The sequence below is a fragment of the Mangifera indica genome, chromosome 7 (genome assembly GCF_011075055.1).
Source record: "Mangifera indica cultivar Alphonso chromosome 7, CATAS_Mindica_2.1, whole genome shotgun sequence".
NCBI lineage: Eukaryota > Viridiplantae > Streptophyta > Magnoliopsida > Sapindales > Anacardiaceae > Mangifera > Mangifera indica.
This window is the reverse complement of record NC_058143.1, coordinates 4,908,857-4,929,865: the sequence shown is the minus strand read 5'-3', so window position 1 is coordinate 4,929,865 and position 21,009 is coordinate 4,908,857. Positions and strand designations below refer to the sequence as shown.

The window sequence follows — 21,009 nt, the reverse complement described above, 5'->3', positions numbered from 1 at the left end:
ATTTAGGATTAACCACTTCAAAACTCTTAAAAAGCCAACCTTAGCTATATTTTCTGGTAGATAGCCAATTTTGAGTCAAATCCCTTTTTTTTGTTTTAACACATAAATATTTACCCTTAAGCCTTTTATTTTATCTTGTTAACCTTTGTATCAAGATATTGTAAGAGTGAATTGCATTATAAAGAACCAAATGGGTAGATGGGTAGATATAAAGAGTGAAAGAAAAAAATTTGAAAAATGAAAAAAAAAAAAAAAAAAAGAGAAGTAAGATATTAATCCCTATGTATTAAATAGGAAGTTTAGACAAGTGAAGTATCCATAATTGTATAGAAAGAATTCCAATTATTCTTACATGTTGCAAATTAAATTAGAAAAAAAATCTTTGAAGAGGGATGAGTTTCACTAAAATGAAAAACAAAAAAGAAAAAAAAAGAAGAGAGAAGTGTGGTTGAATGAGTTATTTTCGTTATTCTTTAAATATCATGCAAGGGAACTCACTCATATCTTGATCCTTACACCTATATTTTCCTTCTTTTTCTTACCTTTCACCTAAGCCCCTTTACAACCTTACTTAAAACCCCTTTGATTTTCGCATCGTATTTATATTTATTAGTGGTGGAGATATGGTATATGAGCAAACTTATGGTAATGACTTGCTATGTTTTGATCTAAGAGCTAAATGAAACCCTAAACACTTTGAGAGTATAGAGTGAAACTAATGTGAGGGTGTTGAATCTTGTTTCATTTGATTTTGATGAGATTTTTTAGATTGATGAGATGCTTATGTTTTTCCAAAAATTCATGCTATGAAGATTTGTGTTCTTGATTGTTGTTTTGGACTTGCGTTTCTAATGCATCTTAACTTTGAGTTATTTAAGGATGTACTGGAAGGAGGGAAAAGGATGAAGAAGAGACTAATTGATGTTTGCTTGAGGAGAAGCAAAGGAATGGTATAGGGGAATTTGTTAGTGTGTTAAATTTCATATTTTTCAGCATCTAATTTCTTTGATTTGTGGTATTTAATTCATTAATTATTCGATTAATTGCTTGTCTTAGGAAATTAGGCATTAGTTGCATTATTCTAAGAAAAGATGTGGAATAAAAGGAATTTAGAGTTGTCAAGTATCAAGACGAAAAGACAGCACAATACATCGATTTCTTGAGAAGGTTAAGATGTGAGATTGAGTCCTAAAGGTGATTTAGAACAGGAAAGGTGAAAGTTTACTAAATCGTTTCCTTTTATTGAGTGTTCTTATCTCTTGCTTTCTTTTCTTTCATGATTGTAGGTACAAGTGATCCAGGCTGAGGCTAAGGCTGGGGCTGGGGCTGGTTACCGATGGTTTTTGTTACATGCATATAAGATTATTGATTTTTGGTCCTATTATACTAGTTGTATAGTTGTATCTAGGGGCATGTATATAAGTACTTCATGATCTCAGATATTTTTAGATGAGTTTTCATATAGGATATATATACATTGTTTGTTCATTTTTAGATTTTCAGTTTTCTTAGAATAGTTTCTAATCATTTTTAGTGATGAATTCTTTTTAAAGCTTTTTTTTTAAATTGACACTTCAGATATTAATTTGTAATATCTCACCTTTGGAGGGTAGTACTTTTAGGGAGGGATGTTACAGGTTGATATTAGAGCATAATTTTAGGAACCCAAAAGATGTTTTCTAAGACAAAATATAGTAATCCAAGTAACACAGAGATAGAATATCCTCTATCCATACTGACCACCCTCATAGCCGATCATTGTAAGTTAAGTTTTCACTTATACCTACTGAGTTTTATGGGATTGATGTGTTCATTTTCAAGACCTATGAGTCGAACACCAGTAGATCCCTCTCAGAGGAGCCAGAGTAAAGGAATAACTCCCTAGGTATCCCAGGGGGGACTCAGTACACATGATGTGCGAGAGATTTTCAAAGAGATGGTGAAAGAGTATAGAGGTACTCCTGCATAGGGAAATGAGACAACATATACACTACCGACCCGGGGACACGATATGATGGAGGTTACTTCAGCATCTACAATAGCCCCAATGAGGATGCTACTGTATCCTATCTTTAACCTTCTTAGTATGCATCAACGCCAAAAATTTGATGGTACAAAGGATCCAATAGTAGCTGAAGAGTGGTTGGAATCAGTAAAGAGTGTAATGACCCTATTTGACATGATCGACCAAAAGAAAGTGAAATATGCCACTTATCTTTTCAAGTTAAGGGCAAGAATATAGTGGAATGTAGTCAGAGAGACGATCAATGTCTTAGAGATGACTTGGTCTGAGTTCAAGTGTCGATTTGAGGCAAAGTACAGAGGTGCTGATGTTACTTGTATTAGGGCCTAGAATATAGGGGACAGATTCAATAAAGGAATATTCCATAAAGTTCAATCAGTTATCCCAGCATGCCCTCGAGATAACTAGTATAGAGATAGGGCATATGTAGAAGTTCATGTATAGGCTAGGTCTAAAGATAACTTGATATGTTATGATGGGGGTGTAGCTACCTAGGACTTATGCAAAGGCCTTCGATAGAGTTTTGAAGGTAGATGTTTTTGTAAGAAGGAGGTTCAGTCAGACTATAGGGTAAAAGGTTACACCCCCTAATGCCATGCCAGTTCCCTCAATAAGTAATGGTTTAGTTTTAATACAGAGAAGCTCTCCTTTAGACTGGGACATGAAGGGTAAACAACTTCTCCAGTTTAGAGGCATGAAAAAGAACTAGAAGAGTGGAAAAAAACAGAAAGGACCTGAGATACCAGCTTACCAGAAATATGGGAAACAACATAGAAGAGAGTGTCTAACAAGCTTGGTAGTTTGTTTCAGATATTGTTAGCCTGCATATATCACTTGCTTTTGTATAATTGCCATAATGAAAGCAGAACAGAAGTAGCCTCTAGGAGGAGCCACAACCAAAGTTTATACAATTGCCCAAGGCCCAGCAGAGGCTAACCCATTAGTCGTCGTGGGTCAGATTCTCTATCTTGATACTCCTATTTATATTTTAGTTGATTATAGGGCTACTCATTGTTTTGTAGCCAAGACTTTGCTTAAGAGGTTAAAGGTACAACCCATCAGAATAGCTCAGAGTATTATGATTGAGTTCCCTGATAAGGGATCAATCATTAGTCAGACGATGCTACTAGGATAAAGTATTGTGATTCAAGGTCGACAGTCACTAGTAGACCTGATTGTGTTTGAAATACCAGATTTTGACATGATTTTAGGGATGGACTTTTTGAGGAGATATGAAGCTAAGATTGATTGCAAAAAGAAGTAAGTGAGATTTAATCTAGAATCTGGAGATCAATTTGAGTTTGGTGAGGATCATATCCAGAGTTTGATGATTAGTACATTAAAAGCTAGTAAAATGTTGAAAATAGGGTGTACAAGATATTTGGCTCATGTAGTAAGCAAGATTGAGTCAAACTCGACTATTGATAAGACTTTAATGATACGAGAGTTTCCAGATGTGTTTTCAAGTGAGCTACTGGGATTAGCTCTTGAGCAAGAGGTTAAGTTTAATATAAAGCTGGCACTAGGTATAAAACCTATTTCGAGAGCACCCTGCCGAGTTACAAGAACCAAGAAGCAGCTCTAAGAATTACTCGATCATGGCTTTATCAGATTGAGTCATTCTCTTTGGGAAGCTCTGATCCTATTTGTAAAAAAGAAATACGGGTTTATGAGGATGCGTATTGATTACAGAGAGCTAAATAAACTCACAGTTAAGAGCAAGTACCCATTACCTAGTATTGGTGACTTATTTGATCAGTTGAGGGGATTCATGGTCTTCTCTAAGATAGATTTGAGATTTGGTTATCACCAGGTAAGAGTGGCAGAGAAGGATATACCTAAGACAACTTTCTAAACGAGATATGATCATTTTGAGTTTGTAGTGATACCATTCGGATTGACAAATACCCTTGTAGTATTTATGGATTTGATAAATAGGGTATCCCACAATTCCTTAGATAAATTTATTGTGGTATTCATTAATAATATCTTAGTGTATTCTTGCAATCGAGATAAGTATGAGCAACACTTAAGGTTTACACTCCAAAGGTTGAAAGAGAAACAATTGTATGCCAAATTCTCGAAATATGAATTTTGGCTAGATAGAGTTACCTTTTAGGGCATGTGATTTCAACAGAGGGTATATCTATGGATCATAGTAAGATTGAGGCTATAGTTGAGTAGTCGAGACCAAAGATAATCAAGAAGATTTGTAGTTTCCTAGGTTTAATAGGGTATTACCAACGGTTTGTGAAGGGATTTGCCAGATTAGCCCGACCTCTTACAACTCTCACAAAGAAAGCAATGTCATTTCAGTGGTCAAATGCTTGTGAAACAAGCTTCTAAGAATAAAAAAGAAGATTAAATATTGCTCTTGTGTTAGTACTTCCAGAGCAAAGAGTCGAGTATGATCTATACACTGATACCTTACATGATACTTTAGGAGCAGTGTCGATACATCGAGGCAAGGTAATAACATATGCCTTAAGATAATTGAAAGAATTTGAAACCCAATACCCTCCTAATCATGATTTGTAGTTAGTAGTGGTGATTTTTGCTTTGAAAATCTAAAGGCACTATTTGTATGGGGTAAGATGTAATATTTATATTGACCGTAAGAGTTTCAAATATTTCTTAATTTAGAAAGAGTTAAATATGAGGCAGAGGCAATAGCTTGAGTTAGTAAAAGACTATGACTATGATATTAAATACCATCCAGGCAAGGCTAACATAGTTACAGATGCCCTCAGTAGAAATGTGGTGATATCATAACTGATAGTCTAGAGAGAAATTCAGAGAGATATGGACTAAGAGTAGATTAAGCTAATGATTAGAGCCTTCGCCAGATTAGAGATTCAACCCACTCTCATAGATGAGATTCAAGAGGCTCAAACAAGAGATGAGTGGTGTCAATATAAATTTAGAAAGTTTAAGAGGGTCTTGAGACAGATTTTTAGGTATCTAATAGAGTTTTCAAATTCAAAGATCCAATTTATATTCCCCAAATAATTGAATTGAGACAGAGAATTCTTACAGAGGCTCATAGTTTTCTTTACATTGCCCACCTTTAGGGGTGTAAAGATGTATCGGGATTTAAAAAGATATTTTGGTGGTCTAGCATGAAAAAGGATATAGGTGAGTTTGTTACCAAATGTTTTATTTGTCAACAAATTAAGGTTAGACACCAGAGACCTTCAGAGTTGCTTCAACCTCTACCTATTCTAGAATGAAAATGGGAACATATCTCTATAGACTTTATCAGTGGGCTCTCTAGAGTTCAAAATGGATACAATGCTATTTGGGTGATTATTGATAGAATAACCAAGTCAGCTCATTTCTTGCCCATCAAAGATACTATTACCATAGATCAACTAGGGAGATTATATGTTAGGGAAACCATAGTATTTGATTGTGATACGAGATTTGTATCAAATTTTTAGAAAAGTCTCCATAGATCTTTGGGTATTAATTTAGCATTTAATACAACCTATTATCCTCAAATAGATGGTCAGACGGAAAGGGTTAATCAGATTTTGGAAGACATATTGAGAGCTTATTGTTTGGATTATAACGCTACATAGATAGAAATGTTGCCTTCGGTGGAGTTTGCATGTAATAATAGCTATTAGATGACTATTTTGATGGCACCTTATGAGGTATTATATGGTAGGAGGTGTCGTTCTCTTCTCTATTAGGATGAGATAGGAGAGAGAAATATGTTATCTCGATCCTTTGGGCCTGAGTTGACCTAGAAAATGGTTAATGATGTCCAACTGATCAGGTAGAGAATGAAATAGACCTAGGATCAATAGAAAAGTTAAACAAACTATCGACGTTAAGACTTGGAATTCAATGTGGGTGAGTTTGTATTTGTAAAGATTGCTCAATTCAAGCTTTTGATGAGATTTGGAAAGAAAGGAAAGCTAGCTCCTAGATATATTAGTTCATATGAAATAATTGAGAGAGTTGGTAAAGTGGCTTACAGATTGGCCTTACCAGCTACTATAGACTGGATTTATGATGTATTTCATGTTTCATCTTTGAGGAAATGCCTTGGTGATCATTTCCAGGTCATGAATACAAATGATATTCAGTTAGCAGAAGACCTTAGTTATGAAGAAAGATCGATTTAGATATTTGACAAAAGAATTAAGCAACTTAGGAACCGATAGATTCCTCTAGTAAAAGTTTTATGGAGAAACTAGAAGATAGAGGAGGCTACTTGGGAAATAGAGCAAACCATAAGGGAGAAGTACTTAGAGTTGTTTTTATGAATTTCGAGGACAAAATTCTTGTGAGAGAGGAAGAGTTGTAATATCGTCAAGTACGTTTCTAGTTTTAAATATATAAGTTCACATGTATGTGTGCGTTTATATATATATATATATATATATATATATATATATATATATATATATATATATATATATATATAATAATTACAAAAAGATAAAGAGATATACATGCATAGATATATCTATATTAAAAGGTATGGATATATATAAAGAGAGAAAAGGCAAAAAAAGGAAACTTCAAGCCTTGTTCCATCATCTTCTCCATCCTTTTCGCAGCTAACCTTCTTCATGCTGTTTTCTTTTATTGTGTGAAGAAAAAAGAAGGAATTGAATTTTTTGGAAGGGAAAATAAAAAAAGAAAAAAATGAAGCACTTTAGAAGCCTTAGTAACCAAAAGATCTCTTTCATTTCCCTTTACCTATTGGATGCATGTTATATGAATATGTTAGTGTGTTTTGGTGTTGATTTAAGGTGGTGTTGGTGATAAAGGAAGCAAGACAAAGAAGAGGGAGCTAACTTGCAAGGATTGGCTAGAAACAAGGTAAGGGTAATTACCCTTGGTATGTTTTGTGTTTTATGCTTTTGGTTCCTTGGCTTTATGTTATAAATGATGATTTTGAAGTTGAGAAATGTTGTTTTGTCATTTGGGGTATCTATATGTGTAACTTTGTTCATAGCAGAGAGTTGGATAATGTTTATAGTTTTGCTACTGACTTCGTCTTATGTTTTGACTACCGTATCTATTGAATCATGAGTACTATTATAGCTTGTTGGAAAGCTATTTGAATCCTCTTTTCAATAATATATAACTTGTATGAATTAGAGACCGTTTGGACTATTAAATTGCATGAATAAGAAGACTGCATTATCAAATAAATAGTTAATATAGTTTTTTGCCATTGACTTCATCCCACATTTTGACTACCTTATCTAATAAATCATAAGTGCTATTATAGCTTGTTGGGAAGCTATTTGAATCCTCGTTTCATTGATATATAGCTTGTATGAATTAGAGACTGTTTAGATTGTTAAATTACATGAATAAGAAGACGGGTTTATCAAATAAATAGTGAATACAACTTTTTGCCACTGATTTCATCCCATATTTTGACTACCTTATCTAATGAATCATGAGTGCTATTATAGCTTGTTGGAAAGATCTTTGAATCCGTTTTTCAATGATATATAGCTTGTATGAATTAGAAGTTGTTTAGACTATTAAATTGCATAAACAAAAAGACTACCCTACCAAGTGAACAGTCTAATGAACAGTAATTTACAGTTTATGGAAAGAAAAAAAAGAAAGGAAAGGAAAGGAAAGAAAGGACAGAAAAAAAAGGTAAGAAAATGAATTTGGGGCTTAAGATTCAGTGGTCGTTATAAGAGTATGACCTAGTAGGTTATGCATAGATTTAGATGGAAGCAAAATTAGTTAGAGATAAGCACGCCTGCATACTACAAACTATAAGGGGTACTTTACACTACACCACCCGTAATAGGCCACGTCCACAGTAGGACACGGTCATAGTAAGACATAGACCCATAGTAGGGTTCGCTCGCAGTAGAGCATACTTGTAGTAGAGCATAATTCAGATTTATAAATGGTGTAGTGATAGAAAGGAACAGAGCTCAAGCTTAGAAAAGTGTCAAATCTCTATAATTAACTTCCAGAAAGTATCAAATGAATGCCAGATGGGACAAAGTGTGACCCAAATAGTAAATGATAAACTAGATTATCCTCTTGATTCTTTGAAAAGGCTATGATGTGAGATGGAGTTCCGAGGGTGATTTAGAATAGGAAAGGAGATAGTTTAATAAATCATTTCCCTTTACTAAGTGTTCTTATCTCTCACTTCCTTTTCTTTTGTGATTGTAGATATAGGTAATCGAGGTAGTTGTGAGGCAGGGTGAGGTCAGCAAAGATAGATCTAGACTGGGGTTGGTTACCTATGGTTTTTGTTACATGCATATGAGATTATTGATTTTTGGCTCTATTCAACTAGTTGTATAGTTGTATCTAGGGGCATGTATATGAGTACTCTATGATGATCTCAGATGTTTTCAAATGAGTTTTCATATGGGGTATATATATCTTTTGTTCGCTTCCAGATTTTCAATTTTTTTAGAATAATTTCTAAACAATTTTAGTGATAAGTTCATTTTAAAGTATTTTTTAAAAAAAAATAAATGCTTCGGATATTAATTCGTAATATTTTTGTTTCGAAGGATAGTACTTCTGGGGAGGGATATTACACAAAGCCTCTTTAAAAACCAACCTCTTTAGACAACATTTTTCTAGACATGCACATAATCATATAAATAGCTACTTACTATCCTAAACCAAGGCTCTGATACCACTTGTTATGTAGTAGAAATAAAAGACACAATTTCTATGTTGTTGAATATAAGAAATAATTAAGGCAAAAAATAAAAATATAGAAAAATAAAAAAAAGAGAACACAAGAATTTATGAGGTTCGGTAAATATAGCTACATCATCGGCTTTGCTGACTACTTTCAGTATCTTCAAAGAATAGTTACAAAGGAAAAATAAGCTGTTACAAATCCTTAATAATAAAATTCTCTCAATACAATTCTGTTTAACTACAATTGTTTTTTAGATGATTTTGAATTAAAACCAAAACCTCTATTTATAGCCTTTAATAAAATACAAAAAGATTAAAATAGTCAATGTGGGACCTAAAAAGTCAATTTTTTTCAACAAAAAACTATCATATAAATCGCCACATCATTGGGGTTAGCATTATCAATTGTTCCAATTGACACATGATTATTACTACCATATTCAAGAATGCAATTCCCCACCAATTCCTCCATCTTCTTATCCTTGTGACTTTTAATTAATGGTAAAAAATATATAGAATTCTTTTGTGTGAAAGTCAATTCTTCTCACTGAAATGTGTAGTCAGACATAAATAACTTAGATTTTGAATAAAAGTCTACATATTCATTGTTGTAAGAGTAATCCTAAAATTCAAAGATGTTAAATTAATTTGCAACAATAACTTCTCACTCATGAAATTTTTTATACAATCTTTAATCACCATAAAACTTGAAATATGATTCCACAAAGATCATTGTGCATTAATATAATCTCTAAAATATTGCCTTTTAACTAGTGAAAATGTTCATTCCCCAACAATTACCATTTTAGCAAGTAGAGTTATAGCACGCTCAAATGCATAGATCATAATTTTCCCTTACTTCTCCTATGCTATTGGCCTTAACGAGAGTAAGAAATTTCTCTTTTATATTTTTATACTCTTATTTTGGTTTACAACATGTCAAATGCTTGTACATTCAATTTTTCTTATTTGAGAAGAAATCAAAGAATTTATTGCAAATACTACAAGACTCATTCTTTTTAATCTAATAGATGGTCTAAACTTTATCTAAATTTAAATCCAACTGAGAGAATCACTAGAGATTAGAAATTGTTGAAGAAAGAACAATATGGTTCTTTTGTCCCACCAAACCATCCGAAAATTGTAACATCTATAGGTAAAATCAAAGGCATTTCAATCTTTTTTTAGTTTTTAAATATGGTGATAAATGATTTCAAGGGTACACATTCATGTATGGAGGCATATACAACCATGTATGGTTAGTAGGAAGTTAATAAGTGGATCAAATTGTGATCACTACAAAAAGGAAGTTGTTTTAGTTGTATAACTAGACACACAATAGTGTGTGGTCCATACACGCTTGTGTATTGCATTTGGGAGATAAAAATAAAATGCAATCAACCCTAATTTTCACACATTCATTTTGTTTTCCAACTGCTCAAAAGTAAGAGAGTGTAAGAGAGGAGCTTGTGGTCGCATGAGGATCCTTTGCCAATCATCGGAATTGCAATTACCATGCAAGGGAGACTTTTTCACCAGAATCCAAGTAAGTGGAATGGTTTTCCTTGCTTGATCATGATCTTTATGAAGTTCTTTTCTATTATATACATAATCTAGGGTGATTTAGATATGACTATGATGATCGAACTAATGAAATGGTTACCATATGTGAATAGAACGAGTTATAAGCATGCTTAGTTTTTGAATTGTATGATGATTATATGTTTTGACTTGAAAGATCTTTGTTTTTAGATTTGATGCCATGAGATTTCATGTACGTGTGTTCCATAGAAGAATCTTGGAATTCTAGACCTTCATTCAAACAAGCTTTAAGGATCACTTCCGATTCTACCACCTTCCTTGATAATTTTATTATTGTCAAACAACAAATTGATTGGGGAGATATCACATTTGATCTATAATTTAAGTGTCATAAAAAAATTAGAACTTTCTAATAATAGCTTCAATGGCAACATTCCAAAATAGATGGGAAACTTTAGCAATCTTCATGTGTTGGATTTGAGGATAAATAAACTCATGGCACCATTCTAGGAAGCCTTGCAAATAGCAGTCCATTGAGGAATTTCAACTCCAACGAGAATGAATTGAAAGGGTCAATCCCAAGATTGTCGGTAAATTGTATGATGCTTCAAGTTCTAGATATCGACAACAAGGTAATAGATACCTTCTCATATTGGTTACAAGCTCTTCCTGAATTGCAAGTTCTTATACTTCATTCAAATAAATTTTATGGTTATGTATGGGGTTGCTTGGAGATGAAGATTTATTTTTCAAAGTTGAAAGTAATTAATATCTCAAACAACAAATTTGGTGGTCCATTGCTAGCTGGGTATTTCAAAAGTTTTCAAGCCATGAAGAATGTTAGTAAAGGTGAGAAAAAGTTGCAGTGCATGGGTGAACATTATTATCATGATTCTATGGTAGTAACATTGAAAGGGCAAGGATAAAATTTGAGAAAGTTATTTCTTTTTTCGCTACCATTGATTTTTCAAATAATAACTTTTATGGTGACATTCCAAAAGTAATCAGGAAGCTTTATGTACTTCATCTTCTTAATATTTCTCACAATAATCTATCAAGTTGTATCATTTCATACTTTTGAAATCTAACCACTTTTTAGTTGTTAGATCTCTCTTTCAACAAGCTTTCAAGAGAGATTCCTAATGAGTTAATAAGTAAATAACTTCTTTCATTTTTGAACCTCCCATACAACCAACTCCATGGAGCTATTCCTCGAAGAAATCAATTTGACACATTTCAAAACGATTCCTATATTAGGTACCCCAAGTTGTGTGGAATACCATTGCTGGAAAAATGTACAAATGATGAGCTGCAGTTGCTGATACCATCAATCTTCCAAAGTGAAGATAATGATTCGAGTGATAGTATTGGAAAACAACATGATGGGTTACAAATGTGGTCTTGTATTAGGTGTTTCTACGGGATATATTGTATTTACAACAAAGAATTCTCAATGGTTTGTAAGGATTCTTGAGCGAGTGCAGGCAATGACGTTGAGAAGGATGAACGGGAAATATTGTGAAAGAAGAAATTAATATGTTCAAGTGGCTCAATTGTGTTATTTTTCACTGGTAGAAAAAGCTTTTTTGTTAGTTTTACAAAATGCAAAAATTTAACACTTTCCTTTGATCTTCATTTTTCTTTTCAGATTTCAAAGATTTTGATTGCACGGGATAGCAGCATCTGGGAGAGAGCATGAGAAGCCACCACATGTAATTTAGTAGTTGAAATGGTCAAGCATTACCACGAGTAAGTGTATTTGCTTTTAGATTGGGAATATTAATTAAAAACTATCCATTTGAAAGTGAAAAACTCTACTTTTTGACGAGGTCAATGTTTAATTAATATGGCTTATTACAGGTCGCCTTTCACCCCAATTTGGTATTGGCTTCATCATACCTCGAATTTAATACCATCCACCAAAAAAAGGGAAACTTTTGGTAAAATTTCATCATAAATTAAGTTAAATACAAGCTAAATATACTAAACCCATATCATATCATATAATATTTGATGAACTAATTTACAGAAATACAAGCCTTTGCTAAATAGAAATCTTTAATTGGTTACTTGTAATACAATACAACCAAGAAGCCTTTCCCAACCTGAGCATTATTGTTAGTACCTGAATTCAATCCTGTTGAAGTGTTTTCAACTCAGCTCTCATATGGGAGGTTTCAGTTGATTAGTAGAATGAAGAATTTTGTGGCTTAAATGTTAATTTACCTGTAGTCGAAAGTCACAACGGTCGTTTCCCAATGTGAATTTGCAACCAGAAGGCTACAGTACAACCAAGAAAGGTACAAGTGATTTTCAACTTCTTTCTCTAGTTCACAAATTTGACTACCAATGAGAATAGTTTAGTGCATGACCAACACTTTACTGGAGTGGTTCTAACTAGTGGATGACTCAAACTTGGTTTTAACAATTGAGCCATTAGTCAAAATTCATACTGTTAATCGGTGGGATCTCCATTACATGAGACGAGATTGAGTGGAATTAGCATAAGGTCAATTAAATGTAACATAATTTGTCCAATTTTTACTCTTCCTCCAATTTTTACTCTTTCATTCCCAAACTTCCGCCACAATTTGTCCTCGTAACAGGAGTTTTGGTTTATTCCAGTCCAAGCAACTCTTTTTTTTCAATAACACTTCTTCCAAGTGTGATAAATCATATTCAAAATTATTGTCTTGAAAAGAAGACACTGATTGTTGCTTGTAGGATGGAATCACACGTGATATTGTGACTAATCATGTAATTAGCCTCTATCATAGTTATGGTGGCTGGAATCCATTCTTAATGAAATGACATATAAAAATGTCAACCCTTTATCTATGTTTAATTCTATTTATTGGAAAAGAAAAAATTGCTATTTCGTAATTCCGTAATTGAAATTAATTATATTCAAATAATAGTACATTCAACACAGACGATTAAGGAAATACATTTAGACTTAGATCAGACAAGGGCTCCATTAATCATGTCAACATAACGGATGACCCAATTTGGCCTTATGAGTGAACTGTACCATATATCCAGTTCAACCTTGGTCAATCCAATTTTTAGCCATGACATGGATTGAAGTTGACATCGTTATAATCGAATCGTATATCATATCGTATATAAAAAACTTAATATTCTGTATCATGTATCACATATCGTATTTTATAATTTTTTAATATAAAAATAATCAAATATTTAAAAAATAATAAAAGATTTTAAATGTTACATTATTATCTTAGAAAATACTAAAAATCTTTTGAAATTCTAAAATTTTTTATATACACCCCCGTCACATAATCATTTCTCTAAAAAGGTATATTATTTTATGTTAATAATATATATCATATCATAAGATGTATATTATTTTGTATAATATATCTATCTAAAATTGGATTAAAAATAAATTTATTCAAGCTTCAATTGAGTTTTTTAAAAATAAACACGAGTTGGGGAGTAGTATGGAAGACAAGTCTGAACCGAAACATGAACAGTTATCCTGCACGGCTTGCTTGTGTTAAATGCCCCTACTGCTCCTTTGCAACGATGTCGTATAGAGTATAGACATTAAAAAAAAGAATCATTAACCCTTTTCATCAAATTTCAAACGCGTCCAACTCTTCCCATTTCCCTAACACAAAAATAGAAAAAGTTAACCTAAAACTAAACTCTCCAGTCACCACCTCTTCCCATTCCTTTTCATCAAGTTTCAAGGGCGCCCAAAGTCTTCTCCGGTCACCACCTCTTCTCCCGTACTGCCGGTACAACTCCACCTCTGCCAGTGTTCCCGTTCACCTGCCGTGGCTGCTGACATTTCTCCATCTGTTGATGCGACTCCACCCCCACGTTTTGACTATTCTCTAGCAATCTTGTAGCATTCAGCGACTTCAAGTCAACAGAGTAATTTCTATTTATTATTTTGTGCTGGTATATTGTCTTGTTTTTGTTGTTTTTGCCGCTTGTATATTATGTGTGCATTGTGCATTTTTGCTGCTTAAGTTGTCTTGTGCATTTTTGCTGCTTAAGTGGTCTTGTGCATTTGTACTACTTCAAGTCCACAAAAACAAACTCGAGTTAAGTGTGAGCTGAGTACAAACTTTTAGATCACGAAATGAGCCAAACATAAACACGTGTTTGACCGAGCTCGATGAACCTAGATCGAGCCTCCCAAAACGAGTTGGGTCTTGTTCGACTAATTGACTTTTACCTATTATAGCCACCCAACCGATGAAATGTCAATAACTGACTTTTCCCTATCAATAATACAGTTATCATATAATTTAATCATTTATTATAAAATTAGTGTCAATCTCAAGGAACCCTTGACATGTATTGGCTAGCGTCTTTATCAATGATTGAACGTTATTGAATTGAACAATGCCTTAATTCTAATTTGACTATAAATTTAAGTAGTCGTCAATATTTGTCAATAGGCCTATAAGATATCAACTCCTATACCGGGGAGTAATGAATACTTTGTTGATCCACTAAAACTTTCGTATATCTCTCAATATAGTCAATCATTACTGTTTTGATAGTCCTTCCTCAAAGACTACATTGGGTTAGTGTCAAGCCATATAAATCATTGTACAAAACGTTAACAAGGTAACTTCAAATCGAAAGATCACATATATCACCATTTGTTAGAGGATATGTTTCATAGATATTAGGGTAACCATACATATAGAATCTTCTTGAAAGGTTAGCTTGGTGAACACATTTACATAACATGCATTCATATGTTGTGTCAACTTGTTAGTAAACAATTTTGACATGTGAAATATATTACTACCTTTTATTATGATGATTTAATATTATAATAGTCCTAATTATATTACTTATGCCCTTGGTAAAAAATCATGACTATGGTTGTTTCTAAAATGACCATCATACGTGAATATATAGTTTTCATGATTAATTGACATACACTAATCCAAACTCGTATTATGAGCCCATTTGATTCAAACAAGAGTGCCAGCTCCTATTTTTGAATAAACCAATTGATTGGACTGCCCAAACCTCCTAAAAATTTTCAAAAAGACCACCCAATTCCCCTTGACATAGGATTTTACAACAAAGCCACCACTATATATAAGAAGAGAGTAAGAAAATGTGAGGGTGAAAGAAAATAAAAATAAGAAACCTCTCATATAATGTATATATTTAAAAATTATATTTATTTTTAGTTAATTTAGGGTTATTTGATAATTTTGAAAAATAAAATAGTATAGAATTTTACTTTCTAATATTGTTGTTTCAATAACAGAGTGTAATTTTTGGTAGAAATGTATTATTTATACTAATTAAGAGTAGAAAAGTGTTTTAAGGACAAACCTTGGATGGAAAAATGTCAGTTATTCCGTAATAAATTATCATAAGATGCAGTACAGTAACCTTGAATCGGTGACAAGTTCTCTTGTACAAATAAGTTGTCTTAAACATGTCATAATCCAATAATTTGGATCAAATAGATACACTTGTTTAACGTTGCGTAAGATTACGAAATTATAATTATGAATTATGATTATAAAAATAGTTAGTTGTAAGATAATATAGCATACATGGATTGAAATATTTGTTTAAAAAAAAAAGAAAGAGACGTATTTTTTTCGGTGTTTCTGCTCTTCCTTTGTTGTTTTGGCTATGATGAGAATGTGAAGTCTAATACTCTTTTTTTTTTTTTCATCTTCTGTTGCACAAAAAAATGCAGCACCGATTACCTTTTCTTAGAAGTAAATTAAAGAATATAACTTTTGCTTTGTTATATATTCTTTAATTTATCTGTTGGAAATTCTATTTTTCTATTCTATGGCAAGATAATACTTTAGTTAGGGCATATTTGTTCAGAAGCTTTACTCAGATGTGGTTCTGTTTGTGATAATGTATGGTATAATTTATGATTGTAATTATAGATTGTAAAATCAAAAGGCTTTACTCAGACAGAAGCTAGACTATAATTATAGATTGTAATTATAAAAATAATTAATTATGTGATAATGTATGGTATAATTTATGATTGTAAAATTTTGTACAATGATAATTTTATTATGACTGTTTGATAAATAATATTAACAGTTATAATAGTTGTTTTAAAATGTTTAACATGCTTAATATTTAATTTAGTTTTTGGATTAAATTAAATAATTCAAAAATTGTGATTATTCATAGAAACTATCCAAAACATATCATAATCCATTAATCTGGATTGAATAAGCTATACTGAACAGACACACTCGTTTGACATAGCTTAATATTGTTGGATAATAATTATGAATTATTATTATAAAAATAATTGATTATATGTTAATTAATTAGTGCATATTTGATTTAGCTTGTGATTGTAGTATAAGTAGGTATAATCTATTTATGATTATTCGATAAATAAGTTAAAAATTGCATTAGCTTTTTTAAGAAAGTAGTTTTTAGAAAAATTTGTAATTGACAAATAGATGGAGTGATCTGGAATTGAAAATTCTCCGTATAAACAAATTCTAGAGTTCCAAAATTGAATTTGGCCAATCACTTCAAACAAGAGTGTGAGCTCCTATTTTCAAAAACCAATTGATTGGATTTTCCAAACCTCCTAAAAATTTTCAAAAAAATCCCAATATTTTTTCCTTGATATATGATTTCAGGACAAAACTACATTTATTTATAAAAAGAGAGGAAAAAAGTGTGAGAGTCAAAGGAAATAAAAATAAGAGGTCTTTTATATAATTTAGATAGTTAAAAAATGGTAATATGCTAAAAAATAAAATGACAATTTCATTTTTTAAAATAATTGTTTCAATAACAGAGTATATTTTTAGATGGTAATATGTTATTTATTCTAATTAGAGGTGAAAAAATGTAAGTTATTCCCTAATGAACTATCATATGTTGGATCAATTCATTATTTTGTAAAGTCAATCAGTGCATCCGTTAAAGGATTCTAGTTTGTGCGGCATGTCATCTCATTGATGCTATGCATGCTGCCCATATGAAGTAGTTGAAATATTTGGGGTACATTAAAAAGACATAAAACTAATGCAAAAGGAAATTCAAAAAAAAGAAATGCCATATCTGTCGAGAAAATAAAATTGGAAACACTTAAAATTTAAATATTTTGATTTTTCTTTATTGAATTGTCTAGCAAAATTTAAAAGAGTGGGGTTTTTTTTGTTTTAAATAGTAAACTCTCATGCATTAGTCTTTCTAGTAAGCACCCCATTGATTTCAAAAAAGTACTTTTAACCCTCATATGTTTGGCCTTTTTTATAACAAGCACTTGTTAATACCTTCATACGCTTGTCCCTTTAATTTGGAATGTCCGTTTTGAGTTCAGGTATCAAATGTCAAATTATCATTAAATCCAACACTTTATTACTGATTTAAAATAAATAATCATACAGATACAGTTGGTTTATTTGAAAGCTTAATTAAAGTACACACATACACAGAGGATGCAGTAATAATTATTATAAAAACAGAGTGAAGTGAAAACTAATTAAGCAAATACCATGTCAGACTTTCTCTCTCTTAACCTACTTTGCAATCACATTTGCATAATGATGTTGGTCTGATAGCTGAAAGTGGTCGGTTAATCCAAAGTGTGCCATGAGAAGCCATACATGAGTGAGCAACTCTCCCCCATTTCTAAGCTGTTGGCCATGCTCCCTCCCTTTGCATTTTTTTGCTGCATTTCCCATTATTTCCATCCAAATCTCACCAAGTTTCACCCACTTCTCTTTCAAATCCTTACAAAATCATAATTATAGGTATATATATATGTCAAGTCTAACAGGCAGTTTAGTTTGTAATTTTCGGACATTTATTAAAATGAGGGAAAAAAATTTAACTAGTACGTACCTTTTTCTTTTGCTTCACTCTTTTGATACACGAAATCGCATCACGTGAAGTTTGATCTCCTTCAATTTTTCCTTCCAACAACAATTCGCATACTTTTTCAGTTGAATAGCCACGTGACCATTCGTAAGCGGTGTCAGCTGTCCTTTGAAGGTTAACCTGGGTTATGCCAATGGATACCATGGAAGGATGCTTTACTACGAGATAGAACATGTATCTAGAGATCCGTTTGCTAATTTCAGAACTTGCAACAATTTCAGCAAACTGCTTCTTAGTATCATCTCCATCTCGATCCAAATAGAAGGAAACTTCTGTAACAATGTGCCAGAATAAAATGGCTTTTGCTGGGTCTTGCTCAAACCTGGGAGCTTCACTGACCATCCAATCATCACCGCCTTCTGTTCCTTCTCTGCGGCTTGTGGCAGCTTTTTCTTTGAAATACTGGAAGACTGAATTTTGAAAGTCTTCGGAGATTTTGAAAACTCCTTTGCAATATTACTCATGTCTACTCCAACAAAATAGCCTGCGTCACTCTTCTCTCTTCGGATCATATCAAAATTCTGTTCGGAAAATTCTCCATGCGAGGGCTCTACAAGTTTCTTTCTAAGTGTCTCATTGGTTGCAGATTTGAGTGCCAACGTGCGCTCTCCATACTTGATAAGCCCTGCACAAAACATTAAAACGAACATAACTGAAAGGGGAGAGCTTGTCCAACTCATTACCAAGACATAAATTGTGGTTCCTGTCTGCACAACAAACTGTAGAAAGTGCCTCAACCACAACTCATTATCTTCCAAGGCGAAAGAAGTAATGGTGTCAGGGCCACCTAAGTGTAGGAGAAGAAATGGTGCCCAAAATGCGGTTAGTTCAGTTTTGGAATCAACAATGCACCCACTATTTTCTAGATAGAAATCTGCAAGATTATTTGAGAGTACACCGAGGGCCAGAGTTGCTATAGCGTCTGCTCCTAAATACGCACACCATACAACAATTCTGGTCCATAGATTGTGAGAATATTTTCTTCGATTGCCCATAATGATGAGTACAATTTGAAGGAGGAGGCTAAGCAGAACCATCACTCGCAAATCCCATTCTTTCCAGACTTTCTTCAGTCTTGGAGGAACTAGCTCTAGGACCATCCTCCTCTTTGAATGGATCAAACTGCTAACAACTGGATTTAAATCATAAGCTTCAGAAATACGGAGCAAAAAAACTACTAAGATCATTAATCAGAAATTATAAAAAATAAAAATACAATTCACTGCTTTCGTAAAAGGAAGGACTCCATTCCAATTCAAGTAAAAGATATAATTGATCATTCATATTTTAACATTTTATAAAAGTGATAAATTTATTGTCACATAAAATAATCACTTGCGACAATTCATTACTAGTCGTTAGGCTGAAACAAATAAAAGATTTAATATTTACAGTAACATTTTAAGTAGACTTTAAAATATTTAGACACCAAAATCTGCGAACTATTAAACACTTGAAAAATGTTGATCACTAAGAGCAAATTAAGCATTAAGAGAAATATAGCAAAACAACAAATTAAGCAGTAACAGATACATACTTGAGGTTATCATTGGCGATATAATTGCTTCCTGACTCCTGAATATTGAATGTTCAGTTGTCCTTGGATTGCTTGATGAGAATGAGAGAAAGGAAGAGAAATGCTTTATAACCCACATTATTTTTTTGTGTGCTTACGAAGTAACGAATTAAATTGCCAATAAATCAATTATCCTTAAAGCTTCTTCAATATAATTAGTCTTATGTTGATGAATAAGTTGGGTTCTGATTAAATTTTTATCATGTATTATGACTAAGTGATACTATTTAACACTTAGATTCCAAGGTTTATATGCATGGTTCCAATAAAAAATTATCAAGACATTCTAACCGAAGAATTATTTTATTTATTTATATATACGAAAGAAGAAATATAATAAAGATAATATTTTTTATGTTAATTAATTTTTACTAAATTAGAGTCATATTTTATATCAAAATACTTTTGCCTTTTGGGTCAAGAAACATACTAAACTTCTTTAAAAGAAAAAAAAATTTTGTGAAATTCTAATATACTGTTGGGCCCACACTGCGTCCCTCCTTAGTCTGGAGGTTACTTGTCCATCCCCTATTCTTCAATATCTTCTTCAAGTTAGAAATTTGCATCTTATTCTCCTTTAAATTCGATTAAAGTATCCCTTTCTTTATAGTTAAAAGAATATAATCAATCAAAGGTTTATTCTCTTTCTTTTAAGTTTCCAAAGAATCAGGGTTTTATATAACCCATACCTTCTAAGTAATAACTATTTAAAAAATGTATGAATTGAAATAATTATTAAAAATACATAAAAACACGTATTTCTGGGTAGATTATGTCACGGTTCATTTTCTTATGATGATAAACATCAGCAAAATCATATTACATGGAATGTAGTGTAGCCCACACATGTTAACTCAAGGACAATAACTGAAAAGGAAATTGAACTCAACACATTCTGTCACTGCAATGTGGTGCTTCAATAGAATCAAATAAATAAATAAAAAAAAAAGTGAAGAAACAAACACTTGACAATGCATGAATAATCATACTTGTTGATTATTTCTAAGAAAGTCCAAGGATCCAAGTCCACGGGCAGCAGCACCTGAAAGTGTCTCTTGAGAGATTCCAATTTACATGAATTAAGATGTGCATAAAGAATACATGTAAAAAAAATGGACTCGTTTAAGGTTGGATTCCAACCAAATCGAATTTAAACTCGAATTCAGTTAAGTTAATAATCAAACGAGTCTGAGCTCATGCCTAGGCTCAACAAGCCAAGAAAATGGCTACTTGAGCTCGGCTCGTTGGCGAGCTCCAACAAGTCTGTTCATAATCCATGTGCTTCTTACTCTTCTTTTCAATAACATGGAGGAATTGAATT

General features: G+C 32.4%; 1 protein-coding gene across 1 annotated transcript; it reads right to left on the bottom strand.

Annotated features, from left to right (window-relative positions):
• Positions 1-17,904: 17,904 nt before the first annotated feature.
• On the bottom strand, positions 17,905-19,339 carry LOC123220150. Its single transcript, XM_044642180.1, has 2 exons — positions 18,077-19,339; positions 17,905-17,964 (listed from the first exon to the last, which is right to left on the bottom strand). The coding sequence occupies exon 1, from the start codon at positions 19,297-19,299 to the stop codon at positions 18,271-18,273; it is 1,029 nt and encodes a 342-aa protein (XP_044498115.1). The 5' UTR covers positions 19,300-19,339; the 3' UTR covers positions 17,905-17,964; positions 18,077-18,270.
• Positions 19,340-21,009: the final 1,670 nt, after the last annotated feature.